The sequence below is a fragment of the Anthonomus grandis genome, chromosome 12, assembly GCF_022605725.1.
Source record: "Anthonomus grandis grandis chromosome 12, icAntGran1.3, whole genome shotgun sequence".
NCBI lineage: Eukaryota > Metazoa > Arthropoda > Insecta > Coleoptera > Curculionidae > Anthonomus > Anthonomus grandis.
Window position 1 is genome coordinate 29,942,843 of NC_065557.1, and position 24,717 is coordinate 29,967,559.

Consider the following 24,717-nt stretch of genomic DNA (forward strand, 5'->3'; position numbering starts at 1 on the left):
GCATATCACAAATTCAGAACACCCAGCAACTTTTGACGAACATTTTTAACGACCAAAGAAAATTTTCAAAAGTGCAAAGTTCTATATTATGAACTTCTAGATATAATGACAAAAAAATATGTGGAAGCAATAAGAACTCAAGAAAGGAGATAAGAACTCAAGAACTCAAATAAAGGACAAGGCACACAAAATATGCAGTGTCTCCAAGATAAGGATGTCTATCAACGAAATCTTGGAAAATACAAGAGATACGAAGATGGTTAAATTAATCAATCCTAACAATATGCCGTTTAGAAAGTTTTAAAATTCAGAGTAGTCCTGGAGATAGGCCTAAAAACCCGAAATTTGCCGATTTCATTGGACTTTCTCATGGCCACTTTTTCAGCTCTACAAAACAGCGTTGAAACTTTCCATACGACGTTTCATTTGAAATAAACAATCATCGACTTCCGAACGTTTTTGTGTAGTAGGCGGTGAAATGATGGCGCTGAGAAAACGTCAAAATAACTTAATTGACATATTAGTGGCACATAGTATTTTTAAACGTTGTTCTTGTGTCTGGTTGCTACAGGTTTTTTTCTGTTGGGCAGGACAACAAAATGGAACGTGCTTTTTACCTGAGGAAAAATTTGATACGTTGAAAAGTTATATCCTCTCTCGCTCTAACAAATCTCGCCTTGATGCAACACACACTTGCATCTATATCTATACATAAATTTATGCGCTCTATGAAGTCTCGCATTTACCAAGCAATTACAATTTCTCTTCGGCAATTGCATAAAGTTAATCCTACCTTTCACATTGATGCGTTTGTTCTGCCCAAAAATTTGTGAAGAATTATCAAGAAATTGATCACATGTTTTTAAAATTCGATTGGCTGATGAATCATTGCCCCGATGCTATACTAGTAGATATTCTTTTAGGTGCTAATATATTTTCTAAGCTACTACTAGATGGGCGCCTTCGAATCTCAAGTTGAACAGTTTTGGGACCTATTCTTGTTTGACGTTTACTAGGAAACAGGTCCTACAAAAGACATTATTTTTTGCTAATTGAGTTAAGTTTTCTAATAAACGTCAAACACTAACAATGGACCGCCTATAAAGATCTTTGTCAATTTGTTATTTCTTTTAATATTTGTAGTCCAGTATTTCCAAAGCGGTTTAATTAAAAGTAACTAAACTATATATATTTCATATCACAAAATTCGGCTCTTTTTAACTATGAGGTCATATACATGTTGTTTCATAAGAAAAAACTGACAATCTGTCAAAATTTGACATTTCTAAAAGAAAAAAAAATTGATATCGGATTAAAAAGTTTAAACTCCAAAAGTATTGTATAATTTTTATTTTTGACCCAACCCTTGTAGAGGAGGGATTAATATATGGGGAAAGGGCCTGTACATACTTACGACGCCACTGGATAAAAAAACAACTAAAAGTTCAACATCTTCGACCAAACCACCTTACTTTTTAATGCATTTTTTATAAATTTTCCTTTTTAATACGTAAGCTTTTTGTAACTCTTGTCTAGAAAGTTGTTCACATGCTTGTCTTATTCGAGTATTTAATTCTTTAATGTTCATGAACGGTTTTTATAAACTTTATTGTTTTTACCATCCCACCGATAGCACGAGATGTGGAGACTAGAGGCAACACCCACTCAAAGACAAGGCCTTAGTGCTTGGCGCGTGACGTCATCGATGTGGGCCACCGATTTTTAAAAACCAAGGGATTTCATATGCTAATATCTCAATATTTGGCTTATTTTAAAAAATGCTAGGAATAGAATAGAGTTCAGGAAACATTGAAAGGTATGTTTTAGTTCTGGTTGAATGTCAGGTTAAATATTATGGTGTATTATTTAATGCAGACTCCCAACTCCCCTACATCTGCACCAAAATTCAACATATGTATTTAGGTATTTATAATAATTTTTTTAAACCATCAAGTAGTAAAAAATGTTATTATATACACATAAATACATATATTGACTTTAAAAGCTTAAAAAGCTTATCATATTCCAGTTCATGTAATTTTTTAATTGCAGAAAAAGAAGCACATTTTTTCTTCGAAGTGTCAAAATCAGGAAAATTTAATTTTTGGTCTGGTTTAGAGTTAAGCCAGTTATTAAATACACATTTAAGTAAGTGAACTGTGTCAAATAGGTAAAATAAAATGGTCTCTGATTATCTATGGAATGAGGATAAACAATGCTAAGTTGGTCTGCAGTTGAAAAATGACTCATGGATTTCCCGTTAATGGCATTATTATCACTTATAACACAAAAAACTATGTACCTACCCAATCTCCTCTAAATTTTCAATAATTGTCTTAATAAAATTATGAAGTATGTCTGATGTAATTTTGGAGATGAGAGCTATGTGAACTACTTCCATAAAGCTAGAACACAAACTGGTAATCATAAAAGTAAAGCCGAGGAAGCTAGAGACTTATTATTGACTGATGTTCCAGTGATATTACCGCTTTTATAGTCCATGTAAGGGTCAATATCAATTTCATCAAAAAGTAGTGTCACAAATCTCTCATGATCCTTTAGTAAACTAAACACATTTCGGGCATAAGTTAAAAACATTTTTTTTTCATCTGTGGGGATCGGTCATGTGTTTGTTACAAATACCCATTATAGTTTGAGGATGTGGTAAAATTAGGGATCCATAATCTCTTAAATACTTGTACACATGAGGACTAATAGTATAGATTATAGAAGTCAAAATTATTGTACTACATACTTGAATATCTGTACCTTTCCTTTGCAGTTGTAAGCAAAGCTAATTGTTCACAAATAAAATCTAAAGCATACACTATTTTGTTGTCTTCAATGTTTTTAAAACTTTTTAGTATGTTTGACACAAAATCGAACACACGTTTTATTTTATTTATGTCATTTGATGGTTTGACATGATCGAGAATAGTATTGCCAAGGGTATTGGTAGCAGTCTCGGTAGCAGTATTTGGATTTAAGTCACAGTCAGGGTTGTCATTATTGGAAACATTTTCCTCCAAAGGCAGGGTAATAATAGTAAGGTCTATTGCTTCAAGTATTGCATATAAATCATCTAAACTATGGGAAGTATATGGAGTTTTAAATTTTGATGTTAAAACTCAAACTGGCTTGCTATATAAAAAAGTTTCAACATTTAAATTAAAATTAAAAACAATTGCCCAATTAATGGATGGACCAGGTGTGTATTCAATTTTAAAAATTGTTAGCTTTTTGCTGTTTTGAGACTCACTGTGAGCAGTAAACCAATCTTTCGGTAGTTTAAAAGCAGAAAATTTTTCAATAAACTCTTCAAAACTGTCAAAATGATTTTGTTTCTCATGCTCGCCAAAGTCAATTTTGCTTAATTCAAGGGCTTTGCTAAATTCAACTCGTCAATATTTTTACCTTTCATCTTTACTTGGCTTTACCCATTTTCGCCTTAGATTTATATCCTTAGGAAAACCGAAGACATGCACTTTAGGTACACACTTTTGAGGCATATTTACACTCTGGTATTACAAGCCGAACTAGGAGAAAAACATTAAATTAAACACGAACTAAAGTATTAAAGTCTGATATAAACAAATAAATCCGCGGCGCGCCGGAGAACCGGTTTTTCCGAGGATTTTTCCAGTCCGAAAATACGATTTTGCGATTTAAAAGTACGCGAAGACTTTACATAAACATAACATACACATTTCGCGGAAATAAGCAGTTCCGATTTTAGAAAAAAACACAAAATGAGCTAATGTTTACTGCGGATCTCGTCAGAAATACCGGCAACCACAGAACATAAATATAAACAACCTAACCTCTCGTTTCATCAGGTGGCACAACTAGTAGATGCGCAGTTGTCAGATTTATATAGAAAGAACTCCTATTGGCAAGTAACAAGGTATTAAGTAGATAAATGATAAAATTTGAAAAAATGGGAGTTTAAATTATAAAAAGAGAAATAAGGATGAACTCTTTTTTTAACTAAGTTGTAAAGTAAGAGGAGTTAAAGATATAGATTTAATTATTTTAAGATAGTAATAGAGCATCCTAACGTTCACGTCAATCTGCAAAGTCTGGCAGCGTTGCAGGCAGCCTTCCGCGGATGAACAACGGCAGCGTCAACAGCTGAATTCACCCGAAAAGGCAACCGGAAGTGCATGGCCCAAACGCGTGACGTCACGAGCTAAATTTTTTCAATTCAAAAGAACTATTGCGACTAATCCTATTATTATTATCCTGATTATTTCGATTTTCATACAGGGCAGTATTGTGGATCGGAGCGCCATCTAGCGGAATATACAAATTCTCTCTATAAGTTAAAGCCAAATCGTGAACAGTATCCCAAAATTCATTTCGCAAGAAAAAAAAATGAGGTCAAATTTTTATCAATGGGACAGTATAATCTCAGAGTATTAGATATTGGAGTAATGAGAATAATCACTGGGTAATTAATTGCACAAATCAACAACCAACAGCAAAGTAAATATGCGGTGTGGTATTTTAAAAGACCGCATTATTAGACCGTTCTTTTTCAATACGAATTTAAACTTTTGTAGTATCATGGCCTTCTAGGTCTCTATTTTTTCTGTGAGGTTCTATTAACCCGTCCACGAACATTAGAAAAATTGAAACCTAAGAAAGCTATCTGAAAATTTAAATCGATTATTATGTTTATATATACCAGTTGTTATTCCAGTCGCGGCGTATGTAATTAAAAAAATTATGGTAAAAATAAAAATGACTTTTTTTATGACGTACCCATTATCAATATTTATCGAAATTAAAACTTACGCAGGTAGAAAAATAATAAAAAATAATAAAAAATAGAAAAAAATTATGGTAAAAATAAAAATGACTTTTTTTATGACGTACCCATTATCAATATTTATCGAAATTAAAACTTACGCAGGTAAGGAGGATTTAATATAATTTAACAGGTTTGAAATAAGTGTCTTAAAGGTGGTTTACTCTTGCATCGAAAAATATAAAACTCCAATTAACTGTACATCTATGAAGTATTGCATTTTTTGTCCTGAGCAAATTATGCGCCTTATAGCCGTACAACCTCCAACCAAAAATGAAACATCTCTCAACAAACAACCAAGATATTTACTTCTATCAATCTTAAGTGGGACACTCTGTATGTAAATTTTTCACAATCAGGCAGATAAGAATTTTGATGAATCAGTGAACCATACATGGCAATGAAGGGTGGAAAAGAAATTATGTCTCTGTTGAAGGCAAATTAATTTTGGGTAAATTAGATGAAGTTACATGATTGCTTGGTAATGGTGATAAAAACATTGAAAACATAAGATTTTCTTTCATAAAATGTAAAATCGAACTCTTTACATAGAAGACCTTTTTTAAAAGCTTCATTAATAGTAGCAACTAAACAAATAATTGACCTATAATTTTTATAAAAAGTTGCGTGAATGGATTCAATGTTTTCAAACATGTATTTAAAAACTTTAGTTATCTGTAAATCCTCTTTTTTAACATTCTGTGCAAGTAACTGCATTTCTTTTAATTTTTTCCGTACGAAAAGCGTAAAGCCTGATGTGTTTTAAGTTTTGTCAGCCATAGTATAAAAAAAACATTTCAAGTAACTTTTATTGATCAAATCTAAAATTTTAAAGCAATAAATTAACCTTGCAAAAAGAATCGTGGGCGTCAATTGCTGCAAAATGAAATCAGTATGAATTAAGTTTAAAAAAAAACATCAAAAATTTAATACACATCGAAAAATGTTAAAATTATGTTAAAATCCGATCGTATGCGGTCTCCACTATCCTAGCGAAATCTGCAATAACAAAATGACAATAGCCGTTGAAATTCCACTTTTTTTGTTATCGGAAAGCGTCCAGTTCTTTTTAAAACAATTTGACTAGTAAACATGCCTTGAATATGAGAGATAAATTATTAAATAAGAATTAAAATATAAATTCATTACAGGAAATTTTAATTTGAAATCTTCAAAGAATCCAGGTACTTGCTTATTCTCGTAAGCAAAACTTTTTTTTAATTAAAATTAATGTTTAATGAAAGCACTCGATGGACTTAAGCAATTTAGTGAGACATTAATATGGACTTCACTTTGGCTAAAAATAAATGTAAAAGCGAAAAACGGGCCTTTAAAGATCCTTACCTTAAGGTCTCTGTATCGGGCTTCAGAGCAGGCCCGGAATTTCTGGGTTTTCTAATTCATGTTTAGTCACTAAGTGGTTGCGCGTTTGAAAATTAAATCACGACATGATGCGGTATGGTTAAGACCAAACTTGCGGAAATATGTACGGATGTAAAGACGACACGACACTTGCATCAAGGCGAGATGAGTAGAGAGAGTGAGGCAAGTGTGTGTTCTCTGGTCTTCGAGCAGCACGAACCAAAGGAATTTAGAACCTTAAAGGCTATCATAGACGCGCAGATTTGTTGTTGTTAAAAGACAAAAAGTTGACAAAAATGTTAATTAAATTGATTGTAATAAAAGAGGGAAATTGATATAGAGTAAAGTGGTGGTTTTAATTTGCAGAGAAAAACAAATAAAAAAACCCTAACTATTTGGACATTCATAAATTAAATATCAACAGATATCACTGGTTGTATGTATTTAAATAACTATACACAGAGAAAGCAACCCAGTACAAACATTTTCGGATGATGAATTTCAAACCGATGAAATATTCATTACTGGTCAAGGGACAATGGCACAAGAGCTTTTCAAAAATATAGCTTAGTCTATATTTATTTTTAGAAATAACGTGACTAAATATTTTTTTTCTATAATTTACATTGATAGCCGTGGGTAACCATCGTAATGCAAAAAAAGAAAATGATTAACGTTCTGCCATTAGTTAGAATATCGGACAAAATTAAAGAAACTTTTGATTATTTTGTTTAGAAAAGGCAAACTTTAATAAATTGAAGCCGCAAATATTTACGGAGAAAACACCTTTAAAAAGAAATACACAATAATTATATTTCATTTAATTACAATGATTCAGTTGAAAAATAACTCAAGATTTACATACGAAAAAAATAAATATTAATTATACTACAAGAAATTAATATACATTTTTAATTTGATCATGATTTTATTATGAAGTTTTCAATGCTACGAACATGCAATCAAATGACTTGTTACTCAAAATAAGACGAGCTACCAAAAAAGTTCAAGAGATCCAAATTATGTATTTTTAGTTGATTAATGCAAAAAGAAATGTAAAATAGTTAGGTCAATGTCAAACATTATTTTCAAATAAAAAAAAGATATCTTTAGAGATGTCACTGGTCTTAATAAGTTTAATATAATTAGCTCTTCCTTTACATCATAAATAATATTGCCATTTTTTTGAATGAAATATTATTTATGATATAAACACCCTGTATCTTATAAAAGAAACATTACGAAACCCATGTTTGTTATAAAATTTTCATTTTAAAATAACTTAAAGAAATACCCCGTTGAAGTTTGGCTACATACTTAACTAACACCCTGTAGTTGATTTAAAAAAATAGCTGCAAAAAAATCAATTTCACAAATTTAATGACTCATTATACATATTTATTATATAAATACTTAATACTATTCAAAAATCAATTGATTATTAAAAGAAAAAACTTTATTAAAAGCACTTGATAAAAAAAACAAAAATTAGAATCAAAAACTTACTAATAAATGGATCTTCCAGTAACTCTTCAGCAGTAGGTCTTTTATCAGGATTAGTTTCAAAACACTTTAGGATAAATGCTGTCGCCTTTTCCGATAGCTCTGGAATCTCTGGATGGGCTTTATGAAATCCTACCTAAGAGTTTTAACTAATTAAATACAATATATTTGAGGCATACAAGGGCTAAACCAGCAATCTGCATATTATTTTCAAGGCACATAATTTATTCGAACAAACCGAGAGAGTGATAAATATTGTGCATCAACATTTCAGTCCTTCCGAATTAACCTGTTGACACGAGATTGCTGATATTGCATCTGCACGTAATTTTTAGTAATAAATATAAATCTATAATAAATAACTCCAGTATGATTGTCTATAACTTTTTTAGATTAATAAAAGACTCTTTTTGACCTGTATTTCTAATAATTTCAGTTGCCTTAACAATTCTTAATATACACAAACCTTAAACAAAGCAGCCTGGGCTGATCCAAGTTCAATAAAAGGCGGTTTACCAGTGGCCATTTCCACAACTGTACAACCTAAGGACCACACATCTGCTGGAGCCGCGTAACCTCGTTGCCCCCTTAAAATTACAAGCATAAAATGTATGTTTGATAAGCCAATACCTAATTATCTTTTATGGGATAAATCGGGTAATTATAAATTCGCCACGACAATATTAAAAATATTTATAATTTTGGTTTAGCTTAATTCGTCATAAAAAATTTAAATAGACTCTTTGCTTTCCTGGACCTGGCCATCACAAACCCCTCGCGGACCACGGAAATTGGAGACAAGATAAGTTTTTTTCTTTGAAATAAATGTGACGCAGTGATTCTTTCCTTTTAACCACCAAACCATATTTACTTAAACGAGTCCCAGTTTATCAAATTTGGTTGAGCTAAATTAACATTATAAATATTTTATTTAAAAGATCTTCCTCCTGCTCTCCTTCTTTAATTTGACAAAAATGGAGAATTATAGTGAAATTATCGACGTATTTTTGAAACTTTCGTTCTCAGTGAAATCACTTAAGTGAAAACTGAGTATTATTAAAGTGAATACCGTCTTATCTTTTATGTTTTGCCTTGCAGGTACTGTAATTTTATCTTTTTGTTAAAAGAAATAAAGATTATTATTATTATTATTATTGTTATTATTAACTTATATTACAGGATGATTAAAAAAAAAACGGCTTCTCTTCTTGACCATGGCAATTATGCTCTCTAACAGCGGAGTCATAAATATATTATCAGCAATTTTTTCTTATTTTTCCCAAAGCTCCTGGCTTGTTCATTGCTGAGATATAGCCAGCCTTAATCAAACATTCTGTATATAAAATCATTATTTATTAATTTAAATACTTGCTAATAAATAAATAGCATCTAACCAAAAGTTTTTGTATCTGACGATACGACAACATCGATTTTGTAAATTTATTTATTATCTTCGTATTATGGCGGGTTTCTTGCTTTTGTTTCGGTATAGTTGCCGTCAACCATAATCTATTTTCTGTGTGGAATAGTCATGACTTATGAGAATTCAAAGTATATTTTTCATGCAACACAATTGCCAATTTAGAACACACAAAAAAGTTCTTTAAAAAATTAGGGGCCAAAAAAAACTAAATAAATATAAACAAAAGGCAGGTGTTTTGAACAAATTGGCAAGTGTTCAGCTGTGTAGGTCCGGATTTAAACTCTTTGATGTCGATTTATTTTATGCATATTATTATTATTTTTAAGTTAAAATGCTCTGGTCCAACAAAAAATTATGGGAGGCTCTTCAGGTTATAGTGCAATTAATTTAGTATTATTTTTTTTGTAATAATTAAACTTTTAAAAAGTTAAATAATAATCAGAGACAAACTGCATGTTAAAAATTTTGCTTTTATCAAATTATTGGCAAAAAGAAGCCACATTTCAAAAGTGGTTGTTCCCAAGAATGTACTATTTAAAAAAATTTAGTAAATGCCAAAATTAATGGTTTGGACTGGAATGGTTTAAAAGATTAAGTCATAAAATGCAATAAAAACTATTTTTCCGTGATTACTTGATTAAAAATTAAAACTTTGAACGCATTTATGGTACCTTATTTTAAATAAAATTTTTTATGAGAATAAAATAAAAAGTAGAAAATACAGTATCATTGTTTTCAGAATATTATTTTTTATCGAAATACGTAATAATATACCAAGTGTCCCATTTAAAATAAGAAAGTCAGTGTCATTTCCTGTTAAACCGGAAGTGCTGGAAAACAATAGAATATGTTAAAAGATGCTCTTATAACTATTCTTTCGATGTACCAAGTTTCATTTGTTTATCTTAAAACCGTTTTGAAAATATCGTGCTCTTAAGTCATTTTCTTTTAAAATTTTGATTGTTAAAATATTGTAACGAAATTCGGGAACACACTTTTATTGTCAACGTCAAAAACACTAACCTAACTCGCCTTGACTGTCGTTTAATTGTTTCCAAGGTAAAAACTGACTAAACAATTAAAACTGAATGAAATGTCACGAAGCGCGTCCTTTTTAAAACCCGATGGAACAGTTTCGAAATATTTAGAATTATCTTCATTGTTTTTGCCGAAAGAGACCAATAATTTTAGAAGAATACTGACAGTCAAAGCAAGCAAGTATACAAATTCTAGAAAATTAGAACTACGGAGATTTACAGAAATACAACCTAAATAACCTAAATTGGGGCCAAAATGGGGCTCTCAAACAAAATGAAATGTAAGTAGAACACTAAATAAACCCTACGAATCAACTTTAACTAGAGAATACTAATAAAACAGTACAAAAACTAGGAGAATAATTAACGTATTTACATTTTCATAATAATATTATATACATTATTGATATAGTTAGGATTATTTTCAGGGTTTGTTATGCCAAGGATGATTGTTTTAAAGTATATAGATTAATCAAGTTTTTGCTTGGCTTAATCAAAAATGCCATGAAACAGAATTAAATACCCAAAACGACACTATAAGTTATAACAGGGCAATTAAAAAGGGGTTAAGCATCTAAGGAAGAGATTAGTCTCTGTGAGTAGACTCTAATTTTTGATTAATTTAATTCATTTTTATGTTCTTAAAGTAAACGTAAAATCTAGACAGTTCAATCCCAAAATTCTCCCCGACATTGTATAATTTCAGATTGCTGTTTTCTCGTCAAAACCAAAATATTGATATGCTTAATGCAACCTTAAAAGAGCTGAGAAATTTATTATTGACTAGATAATAGCTTGGAAATTTTACTTTCGTTATGGTGTTAAATATGTTTGGAAATTCTAACGGTTCCTATGTAGTATCTAAATTAAGCAGGCAGTAGGTAAGTAGGTATAGGTAGCAAGTAAGGTAGTGTTTTTGATTTATATTTTTATTTCATACATCTCCCCGGGGTCTAATTACTTTTAAGTATTTGTATGGGAGTACTTAATATATAAAAATATAAATTTTTAAAAACGTGCGACCTAGTAAATTCGTTTTTCGTAGTTCAGAGCACGAAATTTTAAATAATAGAAAAAATATATTAGCCTTATATGATGAAACATACGGTTAATAAATAACAATAAATTAATAGAATCATGACATCATAAAGTAAATAATATGTTTAGTAGTGCCATATAACCTACAATTTTAGTAGTATAGAAAGTTAACCAGAGTACAATACTTTCCCCAGTTTTTATATACGGAGACCATATTAATTAATATATAATTTTTGATTTAATTAAAAGATATTAACAAGAGGAGTAAAATAATCGTAAAGTATTCCAAACGTACACTACCGCTCAAAAGTATTTGCCCACCAAGTATTCTTTTTAATATTTTAAATTAGATACAAAAATATTATTTTTATACCTATATTTAGATTGTATCTCTTTTGTAAATTGCATATATGCTTAAACAGCATACCTATCAGCTATGGTTCGTTGAAAAACACTGAGTGTAAATTAAAAATTTATTTATTTAAAAATAGTCTTGCAAATAACAACAATGTCGTGAAAATATACACTTCTTCTAAAAAAACTAATCTGTTTACAGCTTGTTTCCGATGAAATTTAAAACATTTAAAGGTGTTTAGTCTTCAATAATTTATTTTGTGTAACATTGGTAAATAATTTCGCTTGCTTATTATTGACGATTGTCACCGTTTCTTTGCTGGTTTTTCAACATTCTTTAAAATGGCTAAAACAAAAGAATTATTGGTAGAAACAAAAGGTATTATCATTGGACTTCATAAGACTGGAAAAACTAACCGTCAAATTTCGACGGATTTGGAAATTCTAAGGCGGACTGTCGATTATAATATTGGAAATTCACCAGAGAAGGGACTATTAGCAACAAACCTCGATCGGGAAGGCCAAAGGCAACAAGTTCAAAGGAGGATTTAAATATTATAATTACAACCAAACGCAATAGACGCCTTGCCGCCTCTGAAATCGCAGCAAAAATCAACAAGGAGCGTAAAAAATCGGCCAGTGTTTCGACAGTAAAACGGCTACTTTATAATGCTGGTCTTAAAGGACGTTTAGATGTATCAAAACCGCTACTGAATAATGTTAATAAGAAGAAAAGACTTGAGTGGGCCCAATGACACAAAGAATGGACCATTGATCACTGGAAGAAAGTTCTCTGGAGTGACGAGTCGAAATTCGTTATGTTCGCCATTATGCCCATGAAAGGGTCACTGAGAACTGTACGGTGGCCTCAGTTAAACACGGTGGTGGTTCGGTGATGGTGTGGGGTTGTTTCGGAGGATCTGCAGTGGGCGATCTAATTAGAATAGAGGGATTTCTTCGAAAAGAGGGTTACAAAACAATTTTAAGTGACAATGTACTTCCTTCTGGTACTCGAATAATTGGGGAAAACTTCATCATTCAAAGCCCTCACAATCACCGGACCTCAATCCTATCGAATTATCGAATTACTGTGGGATGAACTGGATAGATAAGTGCGCAAATCATGCCCCACATCTAAAGAAGACTTGTGGAGGATCATCCAAGAAGAGTGGCACAAGATACCTCAGCAAACTTTGGACAAATTAATTAGAAGACTACCGAAGCTCTGTGAAGCTGTTATTAAAAATCGAGGCGGACATGTAAATGAACCCAAAATTTGATTTTCTCAAATTTAATTAATTGAAAAATGTATTGTTTATATTCATTTTGTTATAAATAAACCGTTTCATAAGAATAACTGATGGGTTTATTATTTTTAGTTATAACTTTAAAACAGTCATATATGGGCAAATACTTTTGAACGGTAGTGTAAGTTAGGTTATTTAGAATAATATAAAATAACTTTCGCAGGTGGTAAACAAATTAGAACTGGTAAATTTTATTATAGAATCAGAAGTATGTCTAATCTCGCTTTTCTTGTAATATTCAATGTAATACTAAATAATAGTTATATATCTCATTATTCATATCATTATTATATATCTCCGAGGATTTACAATACTTTACATCATATTATAAAAACACATTTTTATATAAAGTATTTAGTTTATATCGATGTTATTGAAGAAGTCGATTTTGGAATTGAATTATACCTAATAGGAAAGATACTTTCTTAAAGGGAAGTCTTTTCTTTACAAAATAAATTATAACTCTTGTTTCAGGAGTGATGTATTTCGGTGAGATAATTCATCAACATCAGGCTCAACACTTAGTTTGGCTGATTGCAAACAATCAAAAATCTACACACAAAAAAAATTGAGTCCGATGATGATGACCTCATTTTATTTTGTGGATAAAAGACATCCTTCTAAGAAAGTATCTTCCTTATTATATCGAGGTGTATATTATATTTGACAAAAAATGCTTAAAAAATTAGACAAATACATGCGAGAATAATAATAACAAATTAACCCAATAACCAATAAAAAAAAATAATAAAAAAAAGGATTGTACCTGTCAATTACTTCTGGTGCCATATATTGAATAGTTCCAGCAAAAGTCTGAGTACTAGGGCTTAAACCTATTAACCTCTTTGAGGTGCCAAAATCCGATATTTTTGCTACCCCGCTATACGTGTTAACTAGAACGTTATCACCTGAAAAAATATTGATGCAGATGTGTATATTGGTTTAATTTTGTTTCTATAGAAGCATATAAGTGAACATACCTTTAATGTCTCTATGTACAATCCTATGACTATGCAAATATTTCAGTCCTTCTAAAATATTTTTTGTATAAGAAGACATTGTATTCTCGTTTTTTTGAAGTGAACCCCATTTAGATCTTAATAAGGCACTTAAAGATCCTCCAGGTACCTGCTCCATAAATATTTTGAAAAAACCTAAAATGAAAACTTTTCGTATTAGTCTACAAAGGTGATATTTAAAGATCAAAGAAAAAGTTTTGATAACTACCACATTGTATGCGGTTAATTTAATTACCATCTTCTGACAGGGATCCTAGATATTGGACAATATTCTTATGTCTTAATTGTGAATGAAGTCTTATCTCTTCATGAAGTGGTTGAACTGTGCCAAGGTTTTTTTCAGGTACTTCTTTCACAGCAATTCGTACTGAAAGTTAAAATGAATAAGTTCTTCCTTTATAGGTAGAAGTCTAATTCAATATGTTTCTTCTACTAATAATGCACCATAATGTATAGCTATAAAAAAAACAAAACTACTTATTTGGTACACCATAATATTAGTTTAATAATTGCAGGTTTTGTATCCTTTTTTGTTAAAAGTGTTGTATCGACTGAAAAATAGGGTCTTAGTCTTAACATTTATTGTGTATCTTGGGACGTTAATAAGTGATTCATAAGCAAATCGAATTTTTAACAAATAACTAATACATCAAATAGCAACTAGACTTACAAATTGAAATTAACACGTATATTATTTACTTCAATTTGAAGATCTTATTATTGAGTAAGATTTCCGTAACGCCTGAAATTGAACTATGCGCGCTTGTTTTCTCATTTTAAATTTACCAGTGATGGGTGAAAATTGGAAGAATATCCTGAAATAAAAGTTGAACGGTCTTATATCATTCACCTTAGAAAGAATATGCCACATTTATTTAAAGGTTATTTATTAAGGCAAACTTTTTATGGTAACTTTAAATAGCATATATTCTAATGGATTTACTAGAATAACTAATTTCAGATAATAAACATCTTCTTTCTAAAGTGAATTTAACATCAAGGCATTAAAATTACCAATCATTCCATTGCACTAATTGCTAAACAAAAAGAACAGCTTCTAGATCCTACAGACACCAAAGGTATCTTAAAAATTGTAATTGCAGTAAACGTATAATGAGGAATTGCTTACAATCAATGTGAATAAGAATTGTAGAGACGTTAGCTTCATCAACAGCTAGTTACTAGTATTTCAAAGCAATTTAGATATTGTTAACACTTTAACACTGTTAACACCAACTAAAGTTGTAGAAAACTATTACACCAAGTAATAATGTATAATGAGGAATTGCTTACAATCAATGTGAATAAGAATTGTAGAGACGTTAGCTTCATCAACAGCTAGTTACTAGTATTTCAAAGCAATTTAGATATTGTTAACACTTTAACACTGTTAACACCAACTAAAGTTGTAGAAAACTATTACACCAAGTAATAGTTTTCGAGATATTTATTTTTAAAAGTTCCAATGCATTATTTGTAGCATGATTACAAAAGATTTTTATGTATAACATAATAATCAACTTGCTTTGGATAATATATATTATATGGATAATAGCTATTCAGAACGTATGTCAACATTAATTGTCTTAAAAATATATCTGCATAAAAATATTTGATAATTGAAACCTTGAATAAAAAACAAAATATAATATGAAAACGTTAAATTCTGGCAGATTTGAAGTTTTACAAATATTTTAAGCATAAATAATAGGTACATATCACATTGTCCAGTTTAAATCACGTGTTAGAACACACCTAGGATGTTTTTTTAAAAGACTTGTTAAATCGAAAGATGTATCATTTGTGACTGACTACAAACAACATTTACATGGAAAATTATTCCTCTTGCTTGGCGTTTTCGAATAATATATTTTTTTCAAAATATGCCTACAACATTCAATACTAGAACTTAACTAAACTATTCAAAATTATGAATGATTACTATAGAGCTATTGCAATAATGACATTTCAGAATGATCCATTCTACTTTGTTATTGCTAATAATTTGTTCACAAAGTTTTTTTTGCCCTCCAACTGACAGTAATTGATTTACTTACCTTGCTTATTTAAGTCAATCGCTGCATATACAACACCGTAGGTGCCCTTTCCCAATATTTTCTTTTTTCCTTGTTCATCGCGTTCATATTCACAACGAATTTCTTGTACTGGAGAATCTAGATCCAGGGGTCTCTCTTGATAATTAAGTAAATTTGTCAAAAGACCATGAAAAACACTCCTGAAATACGAAAAAAAAACAATTTACGAATAGCAAAACTTTAGTTGTTACGTTGTGATGTTTTGTTGAATTTGGTACTTTAATTAAAAACTAGGCAATTTTTTATTTATATCCTAAATAAATTTTGGATTAAGTTATATAATGTACAATAAAAAGAACAATGTTTGAAATAAGAATTAGCATGCAAATAAGGAGAAGATAGCATAATATAAACATGAGATTCTAGTAAAAAACTAATCAATAATATAATAATAATAATAATAAATAATAATAAATATTTTTTATTTGCATAGAAGAAACAAAAAAAATACAAGTTTACAAAATCTAGCAATAAATTTACGCAAATAAAAGGTCTACAAATTCAGAATTCTGCCATGGCAGATTCTGGTCTTTAACATTGTGGCCCCACACTTCATTAAAAAAAATTGAAATTTCAGTAACGCTCATTAACAGTAACGCTTAACTAATAACTGATTAAATACAGCTTTTTCTTTAATCATATACCTAATAAACCTACATATAAGAGTTCTAAATTCTAAATTTGACAGTCTAACATCAAGCAAAACAATACACATTGCAAATACCCAAAAAACAGATTTAATATTTTGTTAAATTACAAAAAATAGAAAAATTATTGCAGACAATAAATAAATAAATAAATAAATAAAATGATCCCAATGCCAAAAATTGTAATAAATTACTCAAGAAAACAACCATTCAAAATTTAAAAAAGAAGAACTTAAATTATATACCCTGCTGATTCATTAGATGTACAATCATCATATTACGAAAAGTATTACAAGAAATTGATAATTGGTCCGGATCCAAATTTAAAGAATTTATTTGATAAGCAAAATTGTAAGAAAATGATCGTTTAAATAACTGTGTTTTATGTCTCGGAATGAGAATAGTATTTCTTCTTAAATTTAAATTTTATATTTTTTAAAGGTTTAAGGAGTTAGCTATAATTAAAATTTTTACACAATACCTATACCAATAAATACTGCAGTCAACCCAACAGCCATTTATTATAATTTTTATAAATTGACCTTCCTATTGAATATTAAAAAAAAAGTTGTCTCTCGTTAAATTAAAATAGTACATCTCCCAGGGATAAGAACGTAGATATCACAGTTAAAGGACTGTTACGTAGAGGAGGTATTACAATTAAAATAATAAAATATATAATGTGAATACATTTGTAGACTCAAGAATTTACTACTAATGAAAGTCGAGAGAGTTCTTCACGAAATAACTCCCTACCCTTGCAAAAACTAACCTTTACGATTTTTCAAATAATTTTTCAGTGTCATCATTTGATTTAGGGTCAAAATTTATGGTAGAGAATTTTTTAATTCCCAAATTTTATATCATTTTTAAGCATACAATTTAAAAAAAAAAAACGTTTTTTCACTTTCTCAGTGCCCCTAATTAACTCCCTTAATATGCATTTTCCGCACTATACTATACTTATATGCACTTTTTTTACTGTTTTTATGAATAATATTACCCCCCGATTTTTTTTACACCAATTCAATATAGCAGGATGCAAACATTCGATAATAAAATTAACCGAAGATTAGAGAAACGAATTTTCAGATAAAAGATTAATAAAATTCTCGCGAAAACGACTTTTCTGGATTCCACACTAAAAGAATGCCATTTGGGTTAGATGAAAATGCATCTAATTAAATATTGCCGATGCTGATACTTTAGTTACTATATCAAGTTGGAACTTCAAATTAGAATTGTTTAGAGAATTCACATTGGGCGTCCTTTCATAATAACATTGCAAAATCTCAACATATTTCAACAAGCACTATACTGTTTATGCAATATTTAGAATTTTGGAAAAAATATGAATAGTAATAAATGAAAAATAAAAATATAATGCATTTTTAAAACTCAGATTCTCATTTAAAATATTCATGCAACCCCACAAAACCAGCAGAACAAAAAAGCAGACAGTAAGGCGAAATCAGACATGCTTCAAAAATATGGAAATGATTATATTTTTAAATAATTATTTTTAATATAAGTTGGTTATATGAAATTTTTGTACGAAAGAATTTAGAATAGTCGAGAAGTAGCAATGTTTATATAGGGAGTTTGTGGTACTCAAACTACAGAATTTCAAACTACTAATGTTGATTCTGCTTTCAAAGAATTGTTGTCTGTATTCTTTCCTTATATAATATTCTCATTTCCCATGAGGTGCGCGGAAAGCCTTATAAAAGGGAGTGGATTTCCCTGGATATCCGAACATCCTCCAGAAAATTAAAGCAATTGTATAGACAGTGCCTAATTTCCGCGAATCCCTATGTAAAAGATTTTCAAAAATGTTTCATGTATAAGTATGTCATATGTTATAAGAAACTTGTTCGGTATGTATATTAAATAAAAATACGTATAGACATTAGTAAACAACCAGCATAGCGGTATTCCTTTTCAAATCAACATTCATACAAGGTGGTCCATCAAAATTGTACTGATGATCTATGGAAAACTATGCTTAAGAAAATGTTAAAAATGTGGCGACGTGTCTTCTGTGTAAGATATACTATTTAAATATTTTGATCTGAAACAGGTACCAGTAATCATAAAAATACAAATTATTTACTTGCTATGTTAAAATAACAACAGAACTTACCTACAAGCCTCCGAAGGAAAAAAAAGTTGGAAACAGTCTGAAATTGCAAGAACGTAGAGAAATGACGACCGATCATCTTGTGTATTTAAACTGAAGTGCCTAATATCATCAGCTGTAAACTCCCAGTCGTGAATTTCTGTACACTGTCCTTTTAGTCTCTTAAGACACTCATTGGTTACCTAGAAAATATTAAAAATATTTATATATTTACACCCAACCGATTCCATCGGCATCGTACACATACTCTGGCTGAAAGAGGGAAGTGACTGTGTCGCTCGCAGAATAGTACGAAATAAACAAACGAGATATAATCAGAGCAAAATCTTTATAATTGGCTTAGCAGATCGCTTTCAGAATATGAGCCATTATCAGTGCTAATTGTCGCACAGGAGTTCTATGTAGTGGGAAAAACATGGTATCCCTTTTTAAATATTATACATCCTTCTGCATTTAGTATTCTTAAATTATCAGAAATGTTTTTCACATTATTTTAATTAATGGAACTGTTTTTCCCACTACATGGAACTCCCGTGTGTAAACTGACAATTAGCACTGATAATGGCTGATACGCCGAAAGCGCTCTGCTAAGCCAATAATAAAGATTTTGCTCTGCATATATCTTGTTTGATTATTTCATACTCTCTTGCTAGACATAACCCGTCTGAGGAAATTGTCACCGTTGATTTATAGAACTAGAACGCTAGTATGCGGCGAGCGACTGAAGTTCTAGTCAAGCTGAGCTGAGATAGCAGCTCCTGCCTACAACTTATATAGTGGAGACGATGCTTTACAGCTCCTCTAGTCCAAAAAATTCAAAGCCCTCGTCAAGACAAAATTCACCCCAGTCTCATCAACCTTCACGAACCCACGCTTTCGAGCAGAACCGTCATGCAGCCCGCTTTAAAGAATGTCTATGTTTCTCCAATGGTCCTGAAGGATAAGAGGGGGTTAGGTACAAGAGTAAAATTCTTCACTCACCCCATTCGTGTTAGTTTAACCATATAAAAGAAAAAATCTTTCTTCTAATTCAAACCATCTTTAATGTCAAACTCAGAATCGAAACACACAGATTCAAATATAAAAATAACCAGTGTCCCCGACCGTAAAAACCCCGGCAACCTGTGTAAACTGCAAAGGGAATTCATCCAGCCTCTTGCCAAGTGCATTCCTTCTCCTAATCAAGTTCACTGACATTGTTAATAATATTTAGATAGTAAACAGTACTCTAATACTATAAAACGTATCAACCTACTCCTGTCTACCTTTTCCAGAGCCTAGCTAACCAGTAAAACTAATCTTTTCTTACAAATAGCCTTATCGTCATGGGTGACCTAAACGCGAAGAACGTCGGATAGAGTTGTCAATGTAACCCAACCCTAAACACGAGCTTTTTCAAAGAATAGCAGCAGACCCAAATGGTCCAAAATCTGGTTTTGTCAGGATCTCACCTACATCATTTCACGGCAGAATCTCTTACTCAGCCAACCCAAATCCAAGTTATGCTTCAATCTCCAATCATAGCCTTTGGTCTCTCCCATACAGCATCTTGAAAGGGCAGCAGACCCCTTAACATTATCATCGAAGGTCTTCAACCTCCCAAGGAACAAAGACACAATAAAACCTACCTTCCAGGCTCAAAAAGAATCGGAGCAACCAAGACAATCTTCTTCGCCGTGCCATCTAATACACCGACCACACTATAAAGCGCAGTACCGGATGTACAACTAAGAGAGGTCGCCGGCCATATCTCAGTAACTAGTCATCCCACAGCAGAGGGGAAAAAATATTTCTTATAAAAGCGGTAAAGAGAAATCGTTGGAAATTATTTACGATGACCGCTAGAGGGCGTAATACAACATTGAAATAGAAAAAATTGGTTTTATTGAAAATATTCAAAGTGAATCCTAGAGAAGAATGATGCCATTTTAAAGTATGATAAATTCTAAACATTTTTTATTTCAAACTTTTTTTTTAATCTGTCAAGTAATAGGTGGGGGAAGGGTTAAATATTTATATCTAAAATTTTTGATAACTTTTGATTGGCCTAACCAATTTTAACGAGCTTACTTTTGTTTTTAAGAATAATTATCAGGCTTTTATGTGGTATAATTACTTAGCCGACTTAGTTGTTTTGTTGAACACTAGAGGGCGGTTTGTGTTATTTTGGTCTTTTTCAGCGATTTTCTGGCAAATATTGCAAATATTATAAAAATATTCTGGCGCAACTCGATATCTTAATTTATTCCGAAAACATTAATTAAAATGTTTTTAAACAATAAAAATAAAACTCCAGAACTCAAATTTTTGTAATAAATAAATTGTTTTATATTTTTAATAGTGTCTTAGATGCTCAAACTGTTTTCCTTCATTTTCAATGCACAGTCGAGATCGTTGCGTCGTTGACAGAACCGCTGTTTCTGATTTCTGCTGTGGGTAAGGTACAAGCGCATACATATTGCATTGCGTATTTGGTCCTGCATGTTTGGTTTTGAGTTTTGGGTGGGGTGACAAAAACTAAATCTTTAATCCTTCCCCACAAATAAAAATCTAGAACAGTCAGATCTGGGGATCGGGCAGGTCAAGGAAAAATACTTCCTCTTCCTATTCACAAACGATACTGCCTGGTTAAGTATTGACGAACTTGAACTGCAAAATGTGCAAGGCAACCATCATGTTGGAAAATTATTTGCCCTCTTGTTTCCAAATCAACATCTTCCAGTAACCCCGGGAGATCATTTTGCAAATAAATCAAATACACATTACCAGAAAGTGTTTGATTGAAAAAGGAAGGACCAATAATTTTTTCGCCAATAATTCCGTACCACACATTTATAGTCCATCTGCCTTGGTGTTGAGGCTCGCAAATTCAACAGGGATTTTGTTCTGCCCAATAATGCAGGTTTACACCACCATCACTGCTAAATGATGCCTCGTCCGTCCATAATATCTTCGAGATAAATCAGGTATCTTCTCTAACCATGTTCAACAGCCAATAACAGAAATTGAGTCTGTTATCAAAGTCTTTTTCGAGAAGCGCCTGGTGCAGAACCACGTGATATGGATGAAGTCTAAGTAAAAAAACAATAAATATAAGATAGTAGGATGCTTATTAGTGTTGTAACAAATAAAAATAGGTACCTGTGCTCTTTCAGAATATTTTCCACTGTATCAAGGGACACTCCCAATTCCCTAGAAATATTTCGGATGCTTATGTGAGGGTTCATTCCAATATAGGCCAAAATATTTATAACGTTTGCCTCTATGTGCCCTCGCCTTCGTCTTCGATGAATATTGCCGCGAATAATTTCAGTATTTCTTAGCCTGGTAGCTAAACCGGTAAAGACTATGATTATAGTGTCTTCTGTCAGGATATCTTTGGGCATATATACGGGCTGCAATACGTGCATTTTGCATTAACTCAAAACACAATGCTAGCATATCAAAAGCTACGTCGTTTGGAATTACGCTTGGCATTTTTAAAAACATCGATCATAAACGTTTTATTATGGTCCCGAAAATATTTATCAACTTCATTTGTTTCCAAAGCTTACTATTGACTATGTGACGCAATAATGCCATTGCGGCGATAGATTTCATTGTTCAAAAACATGTTAATTTATAATTTCGGAATAAAATAAGATATCGAGTTGCGGTTTGCACCAGTTTCTATGTTTTTTCATGCTCTTTTAGCCTAAATGAAAAAAATTACATCATTGTATTTAATATTTTCCAGAAAATCTCTGAAAAAGTACAAATTAAAATAAACCGCCCTCTAGCGCTCAACAAAATAACTAAAACGGCTAAGTAATTATATCACATAAAAGCCTAATAATTATCCTTTAAAATAAAAGTAAGCTCGTTAAAATTAGTTAGGCCAATCCAAAGTTATCAAGAATTTTAGATATAAATATTCAACCCTTCCCCCACCTATTACTTGACAGATTAAAAAAAAAAGTTTGAAATAAAAAATGTTTAGAATTTATAATACTTTTAAATGGCAGCATTCTTTTCTAGGATTTACTTTGAATATTTTCAATAAAACCAATTTTTTCTATTTCAATCTTGTATTATGCCCCCTAGCGGTCATCGTACGAACTTGTAAATAATTTCCAGCAATTTCTCTTTGCCGCTTTTATCAGAAATATTTTTTTCCTACGCTGTGCGATGAGTAGTTACTCAGATATGGCCGGCGACCTCTCTTAGTTGTACATCCGGTACAACCACTCTGATTGATGGTAAAGGTCCGATCTCTGCGACATGAACCCAAAAATATAAAGAATTAGAGCCACTAGAGGCAGGTGTGGCTCTCCCGCAGCATAACCCAAGATCCTAAAAAACAGCGCCCTACCTCCTAGTCAACCAGGCCTGGATTTTAGACTTCAAGCTGCTTTGCCAATGAAGATAGGATTTATGTTATTTTTTAAGTACTTGTAGATATAAAATTTTTTAAGTTTTTTTATTCTACTAATCTATAGAAATCACATTACAACCCCTTTTAGAAATAAAAGTTTTGGGTAAGCACAGTCGTGTTGGTATGATTGGGCCGATGGACAATCTTTGTTCCAGTTTATTGTCAAGCAATAGATGGCGCATAAGTAAACTGCAATGACTACAGCCGACTTTAATTTTGCTGCAAAAGTGATATCGCCCATAGAGCGCCGATAATATCTCCAACTTTTTTGTAAAAACCTATTTTTTTGGGCGGCACGACTTAAGGTCGTGTTAATATTTAATCAATTAGACGTATAGGGCGTCCGCTAACTAATGGTACATAGAAAAAGCACATCCTCCATTATGCGAAAAAAATATTTTCGATTTAACCATCCAAAAGTCAGTTAATCTGAGTTTATATATTAGATACATTAACGTACACTCATCATCTATAAGTTCTTATTCTGCTCTAGTATTTATTAGGTCTTCATATATTTGGCTCCCTAGACGTATCCAGCGATGAAGAAAATGGTTATTAAAGTACTCTTTGAACATACCGGCGCTCGGTCTGCATAAACCTTATATCTTGCTGTATATCCGGAGGAATGTCACCGAGAAAATCTACCAGATACTGTAAGTTGAGAATCTATTGACTTTTATAAAAATAACTTCGCCTCTAACGAAAAATTATCTTTTAAGCTTGTAGCATATCTAGTTAACAATTAACCCATCATTGATTAAACAGTACCGTTGAAATTTTTGAAAAAAAAACAATATAAACAGGCACATTGCATATAAACGTGTTGCAACGTGCACATAACATAATATATGTCTAATATTAAATATATTTCCTCTCATATCCCTCATTTCTACGCTTGAAAACATATTGTGTCTGCATATTTGCTAATATATAATTATATTTATCTGATAATTACTAATCAAATAACCACCTGGAGGTCTCATAGCAACCACATCTCACTTTCGTTTGTATTCTCAGAGAGTATCTAAATACTTCAAACTAATTATAGTTTAGAAGGGTACACTAAACAATTTTAAATGGAAATATCTTAAAAATTGTAACATTGAGCGACTTCAATATATTATACCTTTTTTACGTAGAAATCAAGATTTTTTTCCACAAAAAAGTTGTGTGTAAAAAATTACAATAAATACCAAAAACGACGCCTCCTACATTTTGAATCAAAACTTAATAAAAAAATCAAATTTCGTTGTAACTTGTAAAAAAATCCAATACCAAATATTGTGGAAAAATGTTTTTTCTCTTGAAGTTATCAAAAATACTTTAATTTATTAAAACTATATTTTAAACTTTCCAACCTAGTATCTCATTTAACTTTAACAACTCTTGGATCTATGTAAGTATGGCTAAATCGTATTATTTCTGCTTAAGGAGGTTGTGATCTGGTTGATGTTTCATTAATTAGCGGACACAAATAAAATAGTTTTCTCTCAGACAAGAGATGGCGCTGTAATTCTAAAAGTGGATGTTCTGTGATATAAATATATACGTCAAAATAAACAATAAA

General features: G+C 31.2%; 1 protein-coding gene across 2 annotated transcripts in view; it reads right to left on the minus strand.

The window, feature by feature from the left end:
• The window catches only part of LOC126742616 (mitogen-activated protein kinase kinase kinase 15), a 151,968-nt gene that overhangs the window by 75,166 nt on the left and 52,085 nt on the right, over positions 1-24,717 (minus strand). For both annotated transcript variants that reach the window (XM_050449343.1, XM_050449344.1), the window contains exons 10-16: positions 18,740-18,918; positions 15,911-16,089; positions 14,089-14,220; positions 13,815-13,988; positions 13,601-13,742; positions 8,142-8,262; positions 7,679-7,811 (exon numbers count right to left, since the gene is read on the minus strand). In XM_050449343.1, coding sequence (XP_050305300.1) covers positions 7,679-7,811; positions 8,142-8,262; positions 13,601-13,742; positions 13,815-13,988; positions 14,089-14,220; positions 15,911-16,089; positions 18,740-18,918 — 1,060 coding nt within the window. The remainder of the gene's footprint in view (positions 1-7,678; positions 7,812-8,141; positions 8,263-13,600; positions 13,743-13,814; positions 13,989-14,088; positions 14,221-15,910; positions 16,090-18,739; positions 18,919-24,717) is intronic.